At 43.7% G+C, this 18,860-nt stretch overlaps 1 protein-coding gene across 1 annotated transcript; it reads left to right on the forward strand.

Moving 5' to 3' along the window:
* The first annotated feature begins 214 nt into the window (after positions 1-214).
* Positions 215-17,465, forward strand: ift27 (intraflagellar transport 27 homolog (Chlamydomonas)). The gene is made up of 7 exons (XM_079499367.1): positions 215-348; positions 1,604-1,683; positions 10,640-10,699; positions 12,145-12,204; positions 14,460-14,577; positions 14,827-14,936; positions 17,279-17,465. The coding sequence occupies exons 1-7, from the start codon at positions 315-317 to the stop codon at positions 17,384-17,386; spliced, it is 570 nt and encodes a 189-aa protein (XP_079355493.1). The 5' UTR covers positions 215-314; the 3' UTR covers positions 17,387-17,465.
* Positions 17,466-18,860: the final 1,395 nt, after the last annotated feature.

Genomic DNA, 18,860 nt, shown 5'->3' on the forward strand with positions numbered 1-18,860 from the left:
TTATCGACTATCTGCGCCCTCCAGTGGTGGTTTTTGGATATTGCCTCGTACATGCGTCACTCCTCTGCGTCGTTACAGCCACCGCCATTGGTTGCAGCCGGGCAATCAAAGTCCACGTGACTCTTTGTACGCGCCCGCTGATTGGTCCAGTGGCGCAGCTCCTTGGCCGGTTGCTAGGAGACGCGTCGTGTCCATTGTTGCCGAGGAGGCGTACGGAAGAAAGCAGTGAACACTTATAAACAAACAAGACCTTTTTTCCCCATAAGGATTTTTTTTCCAGATTTACATAACCTACAGGAAAGTTCTCCTCTGACATGGTGAAGTTGAGAGCCAGGTGTCTGCTTGTCGGTAGGCTGTGATTCATAGCTGCATCCCACGCGAATGCCGATGCGCGGTTGTTGGTTGTTTTTCTTATCCACACTCCACACATTGCATTTGCTATTCACTATCACAATAAGTTAACAATATCAAGCTCTTTCAGTTTTATTCCATCCTGTGATAAGTGATAACCAGTATGCCTCCGACTATATAGATTTGCAGGCGACTCACTGTAATGTTCTCCTATTAGGCTATTTTTGAAAGTATTGATTGATTGATTGATTGAATAGTTTTACCAGTTTGCAAAAAAGTATTCGTATGCAATGATGTTAAAGGATAACACAAAAAGCCCTATTAAAGGGCTTGTTTCTGTTGTGATCCTGTAATCAATCACTGGGTTTGATGTAGCCTAAGATTTAGACTCTCGTAGATGTATTTTACCGATTATGACATAGATTGAAAATGTCAGAATCGATAGAATACATCTACGAGAGTCTAAATCTTAGGTTATGTTTGATGTTCAATGTACAACACATATGTGTTGATTACATTTAACATCAAACCCACTGACAGATGGATAGTTTATTAGACAAGTCCACACATTGCTCACACATGATAAATGCGGTTAATTTGTAACTTAACCTGGATCAGGGTAGCAACCTTAGCATAGGGTTATGCCCCCCTGGCCCCCTCCCCTATGCCAACATTGACATAGGGGGAATTAAATATTTAAAAAAGGTAGGCTATGTCAGTTAAATGATGTCCCCTCACTCACAACTGTATGCAAATTACATCCTGCACATAATTCTACATTCCTTCAAACTCCTATAACTGACTCAGGAGTGGAAGGGAGAAAATATTTCTAAAGAAGAAATATTAAATTATCAGTTTTTTATGTGTCACTAGCCAACTTGGAACAATGCAAGTTGGAAATGCATGCCCCACCCAGTTATTATGTCTGTGACGTCTATGAAGATGTCAAAACATCATTGTGATGTCAGAACAGGCCAGTGTACGTACGTACACACAGAGACTTGCTGTATTTATAGATAGATGTTGATATGGCACACTGACTAATCAATAATACATTGAAAACATGGCACTTCATGTCAAATGTTGCAGTCCCCCACTAAGTGTGTGTGTGTGTGTGTGTGTGTGTGTGTGTGTGTGTGTGTGTGTGTGTGTGTGTGTGTGTGTGTGTGTGTGTGTGTGTGTGTGTGTCTGTGTCTGTGTCTGTGTCTGTGTCTGTGTGTGTGTGTGTGTGTGTGTGTGTGTGTGTGTGTAGGGGATGCTGCAGTAGGGAAAAGTGCTCTGGCTCAGATGTTCTGCAGTGACGGTGCACACTTCCAGAAGAACTACAGCATGGTGAGAATGTACACACACACCAGTCTTTACACTGGATTCATACATTAGACAAGCCATCCCCAACCTGTGGGTCGGGGCCCACTGGTGTGTTGTGGGGATATTGCAAGTGGGCCCCCTAATAATTAATTGGCAAATAATATAAGATAAAAATAATATTAAATAACAATGTAAAAATCACACCCGTGTGAACTGAGTGGTGTACGGTAAGGTCTTATATAGCCTGATCAGCTGTGGTCTTACGTAATGTCTGACGTAATGAAATCACACCCGTGTGAACTGGGTGACCGTAGCAACCATGCTCATTTTTTGAGCACAGACAGACAGACAGACAGACAGACTAACAAAGCCAGTTGTAGGAGTGGTTTACACCACTCAAAAAAGGATGTCATGGTATTTTGTATTTAAAACCTTGAATTAGGGGGGAAGACCATTGTTTTTCTACCGTCTTTTCTTCTTCCGCCACCTTTTGCAGTTCTGGCAGTTCTGTGCTTTCCAAATTCGGCAATATGGTAGAGGGTCTGTCATGGGAAACGGTCAAGAACTGAAGCTCACAGTCATTCGTCAAAGGACCCCTCTGACCTTTAGATCGCCTAATTATACGATTGTATGAATTATATGATTAAAAATGAATCAGGGTCCGTGTTCCGGGCTTGTGTCGTTCACTGATTGGAGACTGGAGATGACGTCATTTTTGTAGATAAGCTGCAGTCCCCTGACAGATGACTGACGCATGTTGGAGCTCTTATTATTGCACACTAATCCACAAGAATAGTCAGTTCAGTTCCTTACCCACAGTCTCTGTTGCGATATGAACCGTATTCCCAATAGAAAATGCACAGCCACGGTCCAACGTGTCCTTCTCCTCAACTGGCATGCACGTGCGTGTGCATGCGCGTTGTGGGTGCGTGTAGTCTCCTGCACACAATTAACCAGTCCAGAAATCGTGGTAAACCAAGCAATTATAAAGTGTCACTTAATCTCATTAATTCAGTCATTAAGTCAGATGGCACTAAAATGTGTTCTTTCAAGTGTCCATCTGCCGACAGAAAGCCCTATAGGCTAAACATAGCCAAACAAGGACTCAAACTTCACTATGTCTCCATCGACGTCGACATTCTTTTGTTCCCCGTTGCTTCTTTCAACGTGCAAGTTACACTAACTCGTAAAACCTTTTTTTTCTTTTCTCTTATACGTTTATCATTCAGAGCTAACTTGAAGCTCTCCCCACATACACATTGTACCGCTCTGTTTGTTTTCTTCTCTCTCTCTCTCTACCACCAGTGGCTATCCAGGGTTTGAAACTCTCTTTTTTTAAAAGATTTGTTTTAGGCTTTTCTGCCTTTATTGATAGTATCAAGTGAAAATAGACAGGAAAGAGGGAGAGAGAGAAGGGGAGAGACATTCTGCAAATGTCGTCATGAAGTTAACGGGACTCGAACACGCGACACGCTGTCAGGTCAAATCCTATATGTGGCATGCGCCTGGACCACTTGGCCAGCGGGCGCCCCTGAAACTCTTTTTACACTGTTTACTACTGTAAACAGTATTCACACCATACACTGTTTACAGTAGTATGGTGTGAATATCATCGTAAAAGATAACTTCTCCAAAGCAGCCACAATACCAAGCTGAGTGAACCATACATGTGCTGGAGGCAAATCCTCAGACTTCCAATGATTTTCCTGCCCACCAATAATGCTGTATGAATCCAGTCAGCTAGAGGTGCGGGGAGGTGTTTTAATGGCGATGGATCACCCAGAATAAAGAGAGCAGGTGTATAAGGAATATCCTGGTTTGTGATTTGCATTATATTCTCATGAACAGCACACCATACGCTGGTGGTACTTCAGACTATTTAAGTGAGTGAAACTCTTGTCACAATGTTTACAGTGGAAAGGTTTTTCTCCAGTGTGGATACGCATGTGTGCCTTCATGTTGTTTGACTGACTGAAACTCTTGTCACACTGTTTACAGGTGTATGGTTTTCCTCCAGCGTGGAGACGCAGGTGTTTCTTAAGATCCCCTGATTGAATGAAACTCTTGTCACACTGTTTACAGCAGTACGGTTTTTCTCCAGTGTGGATACGCTGGTGTTTCTTCAGAGTACTTGAGTCAGTGAAACTCTTGTCGCAATGTTCACAGTGGAAAGGTTTTTCCCCAGTGTGGATACGCAGGTGTGTCTTCATAGTATTTGACGAACTGAAACTCTTGTCACACTGTTTACAGGAGTATGGTTTTTCTCCAGTGTGGAGACGCAGGTGTTTCTTCAGCCTACTTGAGTCAATGAAACTCTTGTCACAATGTTTACAGTGGAAAGGTTTTTCTCCAGTGTGGATACGCAGGTGTGTCTTCAGATGACTTGACTGATAGAATCTCTTGTCACACTGCTTACAGTGGTACGGTTTTTCTCCAGTGTGGATACGCAGGTGTGTCTTCATAGTATTTGACGAACTGAAACTCTTGTCACACTGTTTACAGGAGTATGGTTTTTCTCCAGTGTGGAGACGCAGGTGTTTCTTCAGCCTACTTGAGTCAATGAAACTCTTGTCACAATGTTTACAGTGGAAAGGTTTTTCTCCAGTGTGGATACGCAGGTGTGTCTTCAGATGACTTGACTGATAGAATCTCTTGTCACACTGCTTACAGTGGTACGGTTTTTCTCCAGTGTGGATACGCTGGTGTGCCTGCAGACGACTTAACCTACTGAAACTCTTGTCACAGTGTTTACAGTGGTACGGTTTTTCTCCAGTGTGGATACGCTGGTGTGCCTGCAGATTACTTAACCTACTGAAACTCTTGTCACACTGTTTACAGATGCAGGTTTTCGGATGATGTGTCTTTACTTCTCCCACCAGAGCTACATTCTTGGTAAACTGTTGATGACTGTTAGACTTGGATTCATCTCTGTCTCTTTCAGTGCAGTTTATTTGCTGACAGGCTGCCATGGCGTCCTGTTCATTCCTCAGTGTTTGGCAGTAGAGGTCGTTGTGGCTCCTCTTCATGTGTTCACGGGGGAAGGTGGAGCCACAGGCATATGGACACTCAGAACAGGAGACCCGAGTCTGGAAATATTGGGGCTCACTCCTTCCTTCCATCATCAAATGCAGCTATAAATGGACTGTGATGGGGAGTTCTATAGGTTCCTCTGCAGGGTTGGACAATGTATTTTATAAATGTATACTATATCATTCCTCTTCTCTGTCTCTCTTCACTCACTCTCTCCATCAGTAAATTCCTTGGTCCTTGAGACCATTCACATCTTATGCAGGCTGACCATGAGCCTGCATAAGATGTGACATCACACATAACATAAACCGTTGCAGTGCAAGCCTAGAAATGCAGATTTGTGCAGCTGTCCATTTTTGAGTGATTTGTGACTTGTCTACACTGACATCACTATGACATCATCAATAGGACATCATCACCAGGACGGCAGAGATCCACATAGAAGCCATGCGGTTACATCTGTCTGTCCATGTCTCTCAGTAGTATTATGTATTTATATTGCCTATAGGAGCGGTTCTCAAACCTATTTGGCTGTGCAGTGCACCCCCTGTTACGTCCCGACCTAGCTGATGCACCCCCCACATGGAAATATAAATTGCACAAGCTATATAGAGACATAATTCCTATTTAATATGCACATATATGAACCTGAATACGGCATGCAGCATAGGTTATATTCTGCATGATCTCTGCTGTCCGGAGGAAACCTCATAACTCCAAAATGTTCATTTTTCAGGAAATTAAAAATATAAATTTTTAAGGAAATGAATAAAACCATATCTTTTTTTAAACGATGCAATACTGCCTCATCAAAGTTGGTGTTGCATTAGATATTGTCAATTACTTGCATGAGAAGGAGAGAGGTGGTGGAGTTAAGGGTCCAATGGAGTTAAGAGGTTTTGTCCAATGTGTCTTTTACTACTTTCCATTGGTTCAATATGTTTTAAACAACACACAGACGTAAAGGGTGTTCAATAGCACTGATTTATGGGGGGGGGGGAAAATAAAAAACCTAAAAAATGGAGTTATGAGGTTTCCTCCGGACAGCAACGATACTTGCCATATATTGGCATATGTTAATATATTTTAAATAAAACCATAGCACCAACATTAGCCTTTTCATGTCGTGCACCCCCTAGAAGGCGCTCGCGCACCACAAGGGGTGCACGTGCCACAGTTTGGGAACCACTGACCTACTGTATAGTATAGGCAACCACACTCACTCCCCAGGATTGCATTGTCAATGCCTGTGTTAAAATTCAGATGGATTGCTCCAGCCACAGAGGAGAAGGGGGAAATCTCGCTATGAGTGTCGCACAATGTCTGATGACATCTCACTATATGCCACTTACATATAACGGGAATCCCCTGAGGCACAGTCGCTATGCGATGCTCGGTCAATGGCACACCTTCCAGCCAATCACAGCGCTAATTTTGTCGACATGGCGCAGTACATCGGGTCTTCGGTTCGTATCTGTCAAATCTTTGAAGACTTCCCTTCCCTTCTCTCTCAGCTCCCTCTCCCTCTTTCTCCCACTTCTTTAGTGTCTTCCTTTTACTGAATTTGTCTAATTTGATTGAGTACTTTGGTTTCACCTGACGCCTACTATATACAGAATATACTGTACATTCATGCAACAGAAGAATGAATACTAATATATATATAAATAATGCAGTCAATATCATGTGAACTTCTGATCTATGCCAATCACAGCTGTATATAACCCATTTCCAAAAAACAAAAAAGCTTTCACTCGTGACGTCATGTGGCAGTCAAGCCTATGGACTTTTAATATTTGCTTTAACATTATGATTGCTTTAACTTCTATCATGCATTAATACCCATCAGTACAGTGCTATAGTTTGGTAGATAACAATATGAGACATCTCACATATAAAGTATGTACTGTGACTGTGTACATACTAGTGTAGATTTGTCCATTTCTCAAGGAACGCATCCCTACTACAGCAGAGCATGCTGATACCAATCTATCAATCAATGCAGGGAGTGCTAAATCTCCATCACTATGCATCCAAGAGCCATGACATTAACCTGACGCACTCGCACGCATGGTCATGGCTCCCCAATGATCCCTTCTGTCAATGTTGCTATTGATTGAATGTAGCTCATGTCTATGCATGTACAGTAAAATGCATGTTCACATTAATTGCATGTGTACAAACTGCATAATCTATGTACATTATCTCTCTCTCGCACGCACGCACGCACGCACGCACGCACGCACGCACGCACGCACGCACGCACGCACGCACGCACGCACGCACACACACACACACACACAGTCACACACACACACACACACACACACACACACACACACACACACACACACACACACACACACACACACACACTTCTCTAAACATCTGGATCAAGGCAGTGGAACCCTTTTAAGTTGTGCAGTTTTGCTAAGGGCACAGGACAGGTTGAAGAGTACAAATTAAATTGGATCCGTGGGTGGGTGAGAGAGAGAGAGAGAGAGCTCTCGCCAACTCCTGGCGCGTCAGCAGTATTGTGGGCTCTGAGGTGAAGGGAACGTCGATAATTAATACAGCAGGATTTCTGGAAAGCCGGTAGCACAGGTGCTCCTCTCTCTCTCTCTCTATCTCACACACACACACACACACACACACACACACACACACACACACACACACACACACACACACACACAAATGTCAACAAAAGTAACACTTCTGTATACCCCAATAGGTTAAACCCAGTCGCTTGTGATGTGTGTATTTGTTTTTGTTGGCATAAAGTTTGAGCAAAGTACCTTAGCGATTTCAGTATTGATCATCTACACAAGCCTAGTATATCTAGTTTGTTGACAAGAGCTGCTCTAATCTTGAACATTTATAGACGCACAAACCTCTATTCAGAAGAGAAAACTATACCCGTTATCTTTTGCCAAACACAAGGCTTGAAGTGAGTTTAAATGACGTGCCTGTTGGACACCAGTCTACTCGGGAACGATGCAATTGCAATTTGGGAACACATGCGCCACCCGGTTATACAATTTGAAAGAAAGAAAATCACTTTGCATCTCCTTTTAATTGAACAGAACACCCAGCAATGTACTGTGTAGTAGTTCTGCACATACTGTAAAGTGCTCATGACAATTAAGTGCTAGTCACGGTACCGTTGCTTTTAGCGTATGGGTATTGGCGTGCCAATTGCAACCAACAAACGTGCAATTTGCCAGAGACCTTTTGGGGAGGCAAAACAATTACAAAATGAAATCAATTGTGTGTCCTATCTATTGTACAGGACGAGCTTAAGCAGTCCAGCTGTACGAAGAGTGGTTCCCCAGGCGAACACACACAGCCAAAACCTCACATTCGCAAACTTTTAATTCTGAAGGGTACGGAGTGGGTGTCCCCCATTCCGGTCACGTCCTCCTTTGAAATGTCAGACGGGCCGTTAGCAATATTCCTGCTTATTTGCTGCTAATAGGCTCTCATTGGCATTCCAGCAGGACACCCTGCCAATGCATCACGTCAGCTCATTAGCTGGCTCCAGAGTGAGACTGCAGTGTTACACCTAATTTACACACCAGATACAGAATAGAAATTAACTGATTCTTCTCAAGCTTACTTTCAGCTTGAAAATTGGTTATTAGAGAGAGAGAGAGAGAGAGAGAGAGAGAGAGAGAGAGAGAGAGAGGCCAAATGTCCCCACAATGGAGAAATAGACATTGTGAGGGCCTTTTTTCCCCAGGCCTTACAAGAAAAATCACACCCATGTGAACTGAGTGGTGCAACTCCCTTCTCCCCCTGCCTCTCTCTCTCTCTCTCTCTCTCTCTCTCTCTCTCTCTCTCTCTCTCTCTCTGTAATTAGCAGGCAACAGTGCAACACTATCTCTCTCTCTGTTTCTTCACTTCACTTTTGCCCCTACTGGTACTCTAAACATATAGTCACATAGGTTAGGAGATAGTCTCAAAGTTGCACTTAATTTAAAGGTTACACTTACAATTAAGAAAATAATCAGGTTAGGGTTCAGGATAGGTTTAGGCATTTAGAAGTTAGGTTTTGGGGTTAGTTTTCCCTATTTTAAACTTAGTTGTTCACCGATGTCACACATAAAGAAATGGCCAATCTACAAGCTCACTTGTAGATGGCAAATTATTTTAGTTACTTTCAGCTAGTTCCAGTGCTGTCCTAAAATATTTGTCCGCACAAGTGTGTGTGTGTGTGTGTGTGTGTGTGTGTGTGTGTGTGTGTGTGTGTGTGTGTGTGTGTGTGTGTGTGTGTGTGTGTGTGTGTGTGTGTGTGTGTGTGTGTGTGTGTGTGTGTGTGTGTCTGTGTCTGTGTGTGACTGTGTGACTGTGTGTGACTGTGTGTGTATGTGACTGTGGCTGTGGCTGTGTGCACTGAGGATTTGGAATCTGAGCAAGGCAGAGTTTGACCTTGGCTTTCTTCTTCAAGTTTGCCACAGTTGTTAGACCAAGCGGGTAGGTCATGGATCGAGACCTATCCAAGCCACTTACGTGTTTAGATCACCAAAGCGCTTGAAGAGGATACACAATTCACAGTGTCTTGAAGAGGATACACACTTCACAGTGTCTTGAAGAGGATACACACTTCACAGTGTCTTGTTTTTATTCTGATATAATCGTCTCTACTGATATGACCTTCTCTAATGGCTCTTATGGACTTTATCGTCATTCTCTAGTGCAGTCAGTACTGAAGGTACTATGGTACATTTTGCAGTATATAGTATATATACATACATACTATACTACATTATTCATGAATACATACTGTATATACATAAATAAATACATACTATAATTGATTAACCATCGATCCCTAATTTGGGCATGTCATTTATAGCCAAAATGTTGCCAAAACATTGTGGGGCAAAGTGTAAAATAATGTTGAAGTTGTTAATTGATTCATTGTTATAACAATGAATCAAAAACAAAAAATAACATTTGTGATTATTCTATTGATTAAAAAAAGTTATATTTTACTGTTTTAACCATTAAAAGCTGTAGTCCATAACTGTCTTACTGAATAGAACTTTATTCCAAACCAATCTGTATCGTATGTTACAAGAACTAACACAACTGTAGTGGTTGTAGTTGGTCTGCCTGCGCTGTACAGAACTACTGTACTGTTCAAAGAGAAATATCCCAAACCAGCTCTAGCAGTAGAAAATTCAGTGTTCGCATGGGGGACGCGGGTTTGAATAGTAGTTCATGAACATTACGGATAGCAGCTTTAAGCTCTAGTAGTTTGTACAGCACCCTCTTCGTATACCGAATAGTGAACATTGCCGACCTACAAGCTACAAGCACCTACAAGCACATCCGCTGTGAGCTTGTAGATCTACAATCTTTCTTTACTTTTTTTAAACTTAAAAAAAAAAAAAACAACATTTTGGGGTATTGACCCTAAACTAGAGACTTAACCAGTAGTCGTTATAATTGTATTTGTATGGATATGCCCTCTATTCCTCTATTCTGAGGGCCAGTGAAATGGCTAAAATGTCCAGTAAATACTGGACTACAGCAGCATTTTGGCCCCTCAGGGGCGAGATAGGTTAATGAGCATTATAATCTATTGGGACAGATTATTAAGCAGTCTTTCATGCACCTGTCTGCTTTATCTAAGCTGTTATATTATCATACGCTCACCCTTTATTTTCCCTGGGTGAAGGCAATGATAACCGCACCAAGAGGCTGTTATCAACCCTAGAGCTGATAAGTGTGATTAGTGCTACAATGTTTAATTGCCACTGGTGAGTGACCTCGCTGTGGACGGAACTCGACTCACATCAGAATAAACGTTATTGTCACATCACATGGATTACAGCGGTAAGAGGAGTGGGCGAAATTATGTTTTTGCAACAACTATGAAAAAAACAGTGCCAAGTGTAACTCAGACTTTAATGGGAATGTGACGGTTGTGTCATTTGGACAGACGACTGGCGTGGAGCTGCTGATGAAGTGTGTGAACATCCCAGAGACTAGCGACAGTGTGGTGAGTCAAACACTCTCCTCCATTACCAGGAACCCGTCAGCGGCTATTCCAGTGGTTCTCAAACTATTTTAATTTAATTTGGCTCCGCGAACACCCCAAAATGATGTTGTGCCAGGGACCACTTTGAGAACGATGGGCTATTCAACACCAGCTGCACGACTGGTCCATATTAGGCTACAGGGTTGGAACTATCCATTGTTTTCAATTACTTTTTCCAATTAAACTAATAATCGAGGAGTGCATTTTATTTGTTTATTTGTTTTTAATAATTTTATGTTTTGTTACACAACAGTGTCGTACATAGTAAAAATAGCTGAAGCTTGTAGATCAGCTTTGTCGATCAATTTCTGCCCCGTGCAATTTTTGTTTACAAAGCCTAAACTAAAGGCTAAACTAAATAATTTTTGTATTTACTGTACTGTATATGTTCCAATGTCCAATGCCAAAGTTTTACAAACACAGGATATGATGCTATTACCCAAAGTGTGTCTCTTTCACAAACCACCACACTTTCTTTTTGATACCTAAAATGGAAAACCTGGCCGCCTCACTTCCTGTGCTTTTATAGACATTCCTTCCTGGTACCTCACTTCCTGGAACTATTGCTAACATAACATGCCTTTCCCCACAGCTCCCTATATGATGAAACCTTGTCAATAGAAAATGAATGACCATGGTTTAACTTTAGTACACAAAACAAAATATATTTACGGCATACACTACATTTTGCGGTTAAATATTCAACCATATTTTAACCAATATATTCCCTTATTATCACCCAGTATGTTATGTTTAATCTTTTTTCAATACTCATACCAGGACAGGAAATATATTTCTTCACACATTTATGTGGCAGTGTCACGTATAGATCAAATCACACACCAGGAAATGTGGGTTTAGGAGCTCCTTCAATGAGCCTTTGCAGCGGCCCTTCAATACTAGTAATAAGCAATCAATGCTTATGTGTGTGTGTGTGTGTGTGTGTGTGTGTGTGTGTGTGTGTGTGTGTGTGTGTGTGTGTGTGTGTGTGTGTGTGTGTGTGTGTGTGTGTGTGCGCGCATGTGCGCGCATGCATGCATGAAAAAAGTTCCTGCATGGCTTTCCTATTGTCACACTTTACTCAGTATTAATTTATCAGGTTTGTGGCATCACAGCGAGAAAATTACCAACCGCTGGCGGTAGCGGAAACTGGAAATGAAAATCGCAGTATGATTTAGCCTAATGTCCCTCTGTGCATGTAAGATATGATATTTCATCACCGCTGTACTAAATCCATTACTAGAACCCAAACAAGAATGGATGTGAAACTGAGGAATTATCCCCTATATACCACTGCAGCAAAATCACCACTGTAATTTCGCTGCGTTTTGTCATTCTCGTTTTGTCTACCCATCTCTCTCTCTCTCTCTCTCTCTCTCTCTCTCTCTCTCTCTCTCTCTCCCTAGGAGCTTTACATAATAGACTCTGCTGGCAGGGAGACATTTGTAGAATCCTGTGAGAGAATGGTAAGGATTCAGCCCACGTGATATATTACTGCAAGTGAACAACCTTAAACTAACTTTAGGTGTTCCTTTATATCCTTGTAACTCAGAGAGTGTACACATATAGGTAACGTGGGGTTACATTTCTTAAACTAACTGTATATCCTTGTAACTCAGAGAGTGTACGCATAGGTAACATGAGGTTACATTTGTATACACTCAGAGTTAAATAAAAGGAGTAGTTCACCCAAAGAATATTTGATATCAATTACACACCCCATGAAGCCTTGCATTCAAAGAGATCTTTCTGTTTTTGTCGCAATCCTAAGCCAATAGTTTGATGAGGATGTGGTCAGTCGATAGAGGATGTGGTCAGTCGATAGGACACTCAGTAGGACGGGTGCAGAAATAATAATAATAATAATACATTTTATTTATAAGGCGCCTTTCAGGGCACTCAAGGTCGCCGTACAGGTTAAAACAGTTGATACAAAAACACAGTTAAAAGCAAAACAAAACTAGGGCACAGCTTGCAGCAGAGGTCAGCCATATGCCTGCCTAAACAGGTGGGTTTTGAGGTGAGATTGGAATATGGTGATAGAGTCCTAAGTACTAAGTTCCCTTAACGCATGTTCGCCAACCTTAATCCGGTCGTTTTCCGCATGTCGGACCAATGACTGGTCGGAAAAGCGTACGGACCCCAGTAGGACTACGCGGTTTATCACATTATTGGCTCAGGAATGCAACAATTCCGGGGCGACTGTGGCTCAGGAGGTAGAGCAGGTCGTCCAATGATCCATGGGTCGGCGGTTCGAATCCCGGCTCCTCCTGTCTACATGTCGAAGTGTCCTTGGGCAAGACACTGAACCCCAAATTGCTCCCGATGTGCTGGTTGGTACCTTGCATGGCTTCCGCCGCAATCGGTGTATGAATGTGTGTGTGAATGGGTGAATGTAATGCACAATCTATGTAAAGCGCCTTGGATAAAGGTGCTATATAAATGCACTATTTACAAAAACAAAAACATATCTCCATGAATCCAAAGCTTCATGGGGTGTGCAATTAAGTTGTTTTGTTTAGGTGAACTACTCCTTTAAACAGAGTGTAAAAGTCATATGGTTTTAGTTTTTTTTTAGGTTTTATTTATTGGCACGTAAAAAAAGTTAAAAACAGAAGAACAATACATACATATAAAAATTGTGCGGGAGAAGTTAGAAGCCGGAATGCTTATCAAGAACTTCCCTTCTACACATTAAAGTACCAGTAATACATTCTGTTTAAATACAAATATACATGCAGTACATACACACAGTACATGCATCTATATAAATTACAGACAAAATATGTATTACAAGCATAATAACCTCCTGCCTACAGACCTACTCAAACATAATAACTAACCTTACATTAATCTACTGCATGAGGATTGTTTTGTATAGTTTGCTTTAGTAGTTGGAGATGTTTTTAGGATCAGTCCAAAGAGTAGTTTATTTTTTATTTTTTATATATATATAATTATTAAAATGATGACGTCATGAACGGGGCCTCCCGATCCTTAAGGCCGCCCCTGCTCCTGGTCTTTATAGTATAAACAGAAAATGCATTTTCAGGGTCAGGATACCAATTTCATCCAATCAGGAGAGGGCAATGCACAAAGATTATTTCATTATCAGTTTCAATTTGAATAATGTTCCACTTCCAATGTTCTCGGCTAATTCTTTGGTTACATCACTTCCAATTTAATGCTGTAATCCTGTATGTGTTCTCTCTCATGGTTGTGTCTAATTGGTATCATGACCTCAAAATGTATCTTCTGTTTACCAAAGAGCTGGAGAGAGACGAGAGACCACTGGAACTGAACAAACACTCTATAGCAGTGATTACCATCATCATCTAAAGCTATTTAACACGTACTTTAACAAAAGATTATCACTTATACACTGCCTTTAACACAATATTTTTTTTTTACTGTGAGTCTGTGTACACACACACGCACGCGCGGGACACAGACGTACGCGCGAGCGCGGGCTTTCACAGTTGCACACGCAGCCAGGCGCACACACACACACACACACACACACACACACACACACACACACACACACACACACACACACACACACACACACACCCTCCCTCATCTTCACGTGTGTGTGTGTGTGTGTGTGTGTGTGTGTGTGTGTGTGTGTGTGTGTGTGTGTGTGTGTGTGTGTGTGTGTGTGTGTGTGTGTGTGTGTGTGTGTGTGTGTGTGTGTGCGTGTGCGTGTGCGTGTGGTCAGTGGGGCCAGCCCTCCGTGCTGTGCCTGGTCTTTGACCTGAGCAGTCAGCAGTCCTTCAGCAACTGCAGCAACTGGATGGAGAGAGTCCGCAGCCACTACCAGGGCCTCCACGTGCCAGGTGTGTACCACGCAGCCTATTTAAGGAATAAATACCAATACCAATAATAAAGATGGAATGCCATGATTTAAACATAAACGTAAACATGATCATCAAAAAGGTGTACAGAAAGTGTTACAATTGTGTGTGTGTGTGTGTGTGTGTGTGTGTGTGTGTGTGTGTGTGTGTGTGTGTGTGTGTGTGTGTGTGTGTGTGTGTGTGTGTGTGTGTGTGTGTGTGTGTGTGTGTGTGTGTGTGTGTGTGGATCAGGTGTCCTGGTGGGCAACAAGTCTGACCTGTCGGCACGGAGAGAGGTGCAGACATCAGCAGCAGAGGAGTGGGCTCAAAGCCAGGGACTGGAGTACCATGAGACAGTAGCTGTGAGTTAACTTTCATCATTCACATGATAGATAGATAGATAGATAGATAGATAGATAGATAGATAGATAGATAGATAGATAGATAGATAGATAGATAGATAGAGCTTCATCTGGTCAAACATTTGATGAAGAGCCTTGGCTCGAAGCCTTGGCTCGCACATACAGTAGACCCATAAATAACTAAAAGCTGGAAATCCAATTGTCCAGTTCATAAGCCTAGCGGCTGGCCGTGGAGTTAAAGAACGGAACAGATCCTTGCAAAGATTTTGTGGAGAGGATGACTCACATTGTCCATCTTATTTTGTGTGCATCTCTCCACAACAGACTCCAGTGAGTCCGGCCTCTCCCCCAGTACTGAGCCAGCCTTCTTCACCAGTTTGTTCAGCCGCATGGCATCCTTGTCCATCACACTGTCTCCCCAGCAGACTGCAGCGTAGAACAGGATACTTGCCACTGCTGACTGGTAAAACATGTACAGCATTCTGCTGCACATCTCAAAGGATCTGAGCCTCCTCAGAAAGAAGAGTGTGCTCTGTGTCTTTTTATAGACAGCGTCGGTGTTCAGAGCCCAGTCCAGGTTCTCGTCTAGGTGAACTCCCAGGTACTTGTTTGATAGCTGTCCCTTGGACGTTGACAGGCTGGAGAGGAGCAGGCTTGTTCTTCCTATAGTCCACCACCATTTCCTTAGTCTTGGAGGTGTTTATGAGGAGGCAGTTCCTGTCGCTCCATTCCCTGAAGCCCTTCGTCAGGTCCCTGTATTCCTCCTCCTGCCCATCCTTGACACACGACACAATGGCTGTGTCGTCAGAATATTTCTGAATGAAGCAGGACTCAGAGTTGTACTTGATGTCCGACATGTACAGTGTGAACAAAAAGGGAGCCAGGACAGTCCCCTGTGGAGCCCCTGTGTTGCTTCAGCAGCGTCCCCAAGACGCAGTTCCCCAGCCTGACATACTGTGGTCATCCTGTCAGGTAGTCCGTAATCCAGGTAACAAAGGAGGGATCCACCCTCATCCCATCGAGTTACTGTATCTCTGAGTATGGGGGTTTGGATGGTGTTCAATGCACTTGAAAAGTCAAAGAACAATCCTCACTTAACCACCCGGCCTGTCCAGCTGAGAGTGGACTCGAAGGACAGAATCCTCCACACCAATGCAAACTGCAGGGAGTCAAGCACGTCATTGACCTGCGGTCTCAGTTTACAGAGAAGCATCCTCTCCAGGGTTTTCATGATGTGAGGGCCACCGGTCTGTAGTCTTTCGGCTCACCTGCCCGCCCTACCTTGGGTACCGGTCTGTAGTCTTTTGGCTCACCTGCCCGCCCTACCTTGGGTACCGGTCTGTAGTCTTTCGGCTCACCCGGCCGCCCTACCTTGGGTACCGGTCTGTAGTCTTTTGGCTCACCTGCCCGCCCTACCTTGGGTACCGGTCTGTAGTCTTTCGGCTCACCCGGCCGCCCAACCTTGGGTACCGGTCTGTAGTCTTTTGGCTCACCTGCCCGCCCTACCTTTGGTACCGGTCTGTAGTCTTTTGGCTCGCCTGCCCGCCCTACCTTGGGTACCGGTCTGTAGTCTTTTGGCTCACCTGCCCGCCCTACCTTGGGTACCGGTCTGTAGTCTTTCGGCTCACCTGCCCGCCCTACCTTGGGTACCGGTCTGTAGTCTTTCGGCTCACCCGGCCGCCCTACCTTGGGTACCGGTTTGTAGTCTTTTGACTCACCTGCCCGCCCTACCTTGGGTACCGGGACAAGACATGATGTTTTCTACAGAACCGGGACCCTCCCCTTTTGAAGGTTCAGTTTGTAGATTTTCTGTAAGGGCTCCGCCTGATATTGCATTGTTTTCCTTGGTTTTCCAGTGAAAGGAGGGTGTTACTGTATGTTGTCGCGGTCGGTTGTAAACCTTGTATGTCCAAAAGCGTTACTTTTCTGTAAATCTAAGAAAAACGTGTTCCAATGGATCCATTGGATCCAGTTATTTAGTCACAACTTCAAGAAGCTCTTGTTAATATTTTATATTGGTTCAATAATTTCTTTATAAAACACACAGACACACATTAATTTATGATAAAAATAAAATATGTCTCAAATATGGAGACAGTGACAATATTGGTTTTGAGTAAAATGATAGTATTACATAATCGTCTCTGTCGGGTGGAAACGGTTACTTTTCAGGATTCAAATTTAAAAGTAGCAGATTCGCAAGATCGAAGGATCGAGTAGGGAATTAATTTACAAAACAACCCACAAAAGGTTAGAATATGGAGATAAGAGGTTTCTGCGCGACAGCAACCATATTCAATAACAGTAAGTCAATCTTGTGTGTTTGTGCTTATTGTTTGCAGAAGGAGATGGAGAGCTGTGAAGCACCGTTCCTAACTGTAGCCCGGGCCTTCCACTGTCTTTACCAAGAACGCAGAGAGTCCATGCAGAATCTCAGTGTTGCTCTCTGAAAACCAGACACCAAAGAGGAGCCAATGCACTTTAACCATTTAAGCCCTACCTCCCGTCTCCATATTTTAACTTTAAAATGTATGCCCTATTTGATCATACTACAGAGACACACAAAAGTAGCAGATTGACAAGCTCGAAGCATGGTGCGTTTTGAGATTGCAGATCTGTTACTTTTGCTATTTATTAGAATTGTATTTGTTATACGACAAACAGTGAAATTACTAATAGCTGACAATGCGTTGTGGTCCGAATGCATTATGAGCTTGTGGATCTGGTATTTTTGCTATGGGGGGCGCCAGGTATAGTGGTTAAGGAACCCAGGCTGAAAAGCAGGCAACATGTTAGCATTCTGCACAACACATTCCAAATGACCTTAAGTCTTCATTTAGATTTTCCGTCAGCTCACATGAAGCGCCCAAAATAACACGACCCAGAGGCTGGACAGCTGGCTGGTCATTTGGGGTAACTGAGGAATAGTTTGGACACATTCAAATACAGGTCATACTTTTTTTCTCTCTCTCTTAATCTGGCCTTCCTTTTCTGCGTGAATCATCGGTTTATACTGTCTCTTATCTGCTGGTTGCCATTCTGTGCGTTTGGGGGTAATTGTGTCATCATCATCATCTTGTTGCGGAACAAAGACACTCTCCAACTGCAGAGGAAGGAGCAGAGTCCCGATATACTGTATGCCTCTCCTCAATTCCTCTCCTCTCCGCTCCTCTCCTCTCCTCAACTCCTCCCCTCTCCTCTCCGCTCCTCTCCTCTCCGCTCCTCAACTCTCCTCTCCTCTCCTCTCCGCTCCTCAACTCTCCTCTCCTCTCCTCTCCGCTCCTCAACTCTCCTCTCCTCTCCTCTCCTCTCCGCTCCTCAACTCTCCTCTCCGCTCCTCAACTCTCCTCTCCTCTCCTCCCCTCTGCTCTCCTCTCCTCTCCTCTCCTCTCCTCTCCTCTCCTCTCCTCTCCTCTCCTCTCCTCTCCTCTCCTCTCCGCTCCTCAACTCTCCTCTCCTCTCCTCTCCGCTCCTCAACTCTCCTCTCCTCTCCTCTCCTCTCCGCTCCTCAACTCTCCTCTCCGCTCCTCAACTCTCCTCTCCTCTCCTCTCCTCTCCTCTCCTCTCCTCTCCTCTCCTCTCCTCTCCTCTCCTCTCCTCTCCTCTCCTCTCCTCTCCTCTCCTCTCCGCTCCTCAACTCTCCTCTCCTCTCCTCTCCGCTCCTCAACTCTCCTCTCCTCTCCTCTCCGCTCCTCAACTCTCCTCTCCTCTCCTCTCCTCTCCGCTCCTCAACTCTCCTCTCCGCTCCTCAACTCTCCTCCCCTCTCCTCCTCTCCTCTCCTCTCCTCTCCTCTCCTCTCCTCTCCTCTCCTCTCCTCTCCTCTCCTCTCCTCCTCTCCTCTCCTCTCCTCTCCTCTCCTCTCCTCTCCTCTCCGCTCCTCAACTCTCCTCTCCTCTCCACTCCTCAACTCTCCTCCCCTCTGC

Source organism: Electrona antarctica (assembly GCF_951216825.1).
Source record: "Electrona antarctica genome assembly, chromosome: 4".
NCBI lineage: Eukaryota > Metazoa > Chordata > Actinopteri > Myctophiformes > Myctophidae > Electrona > Electrona antarctica.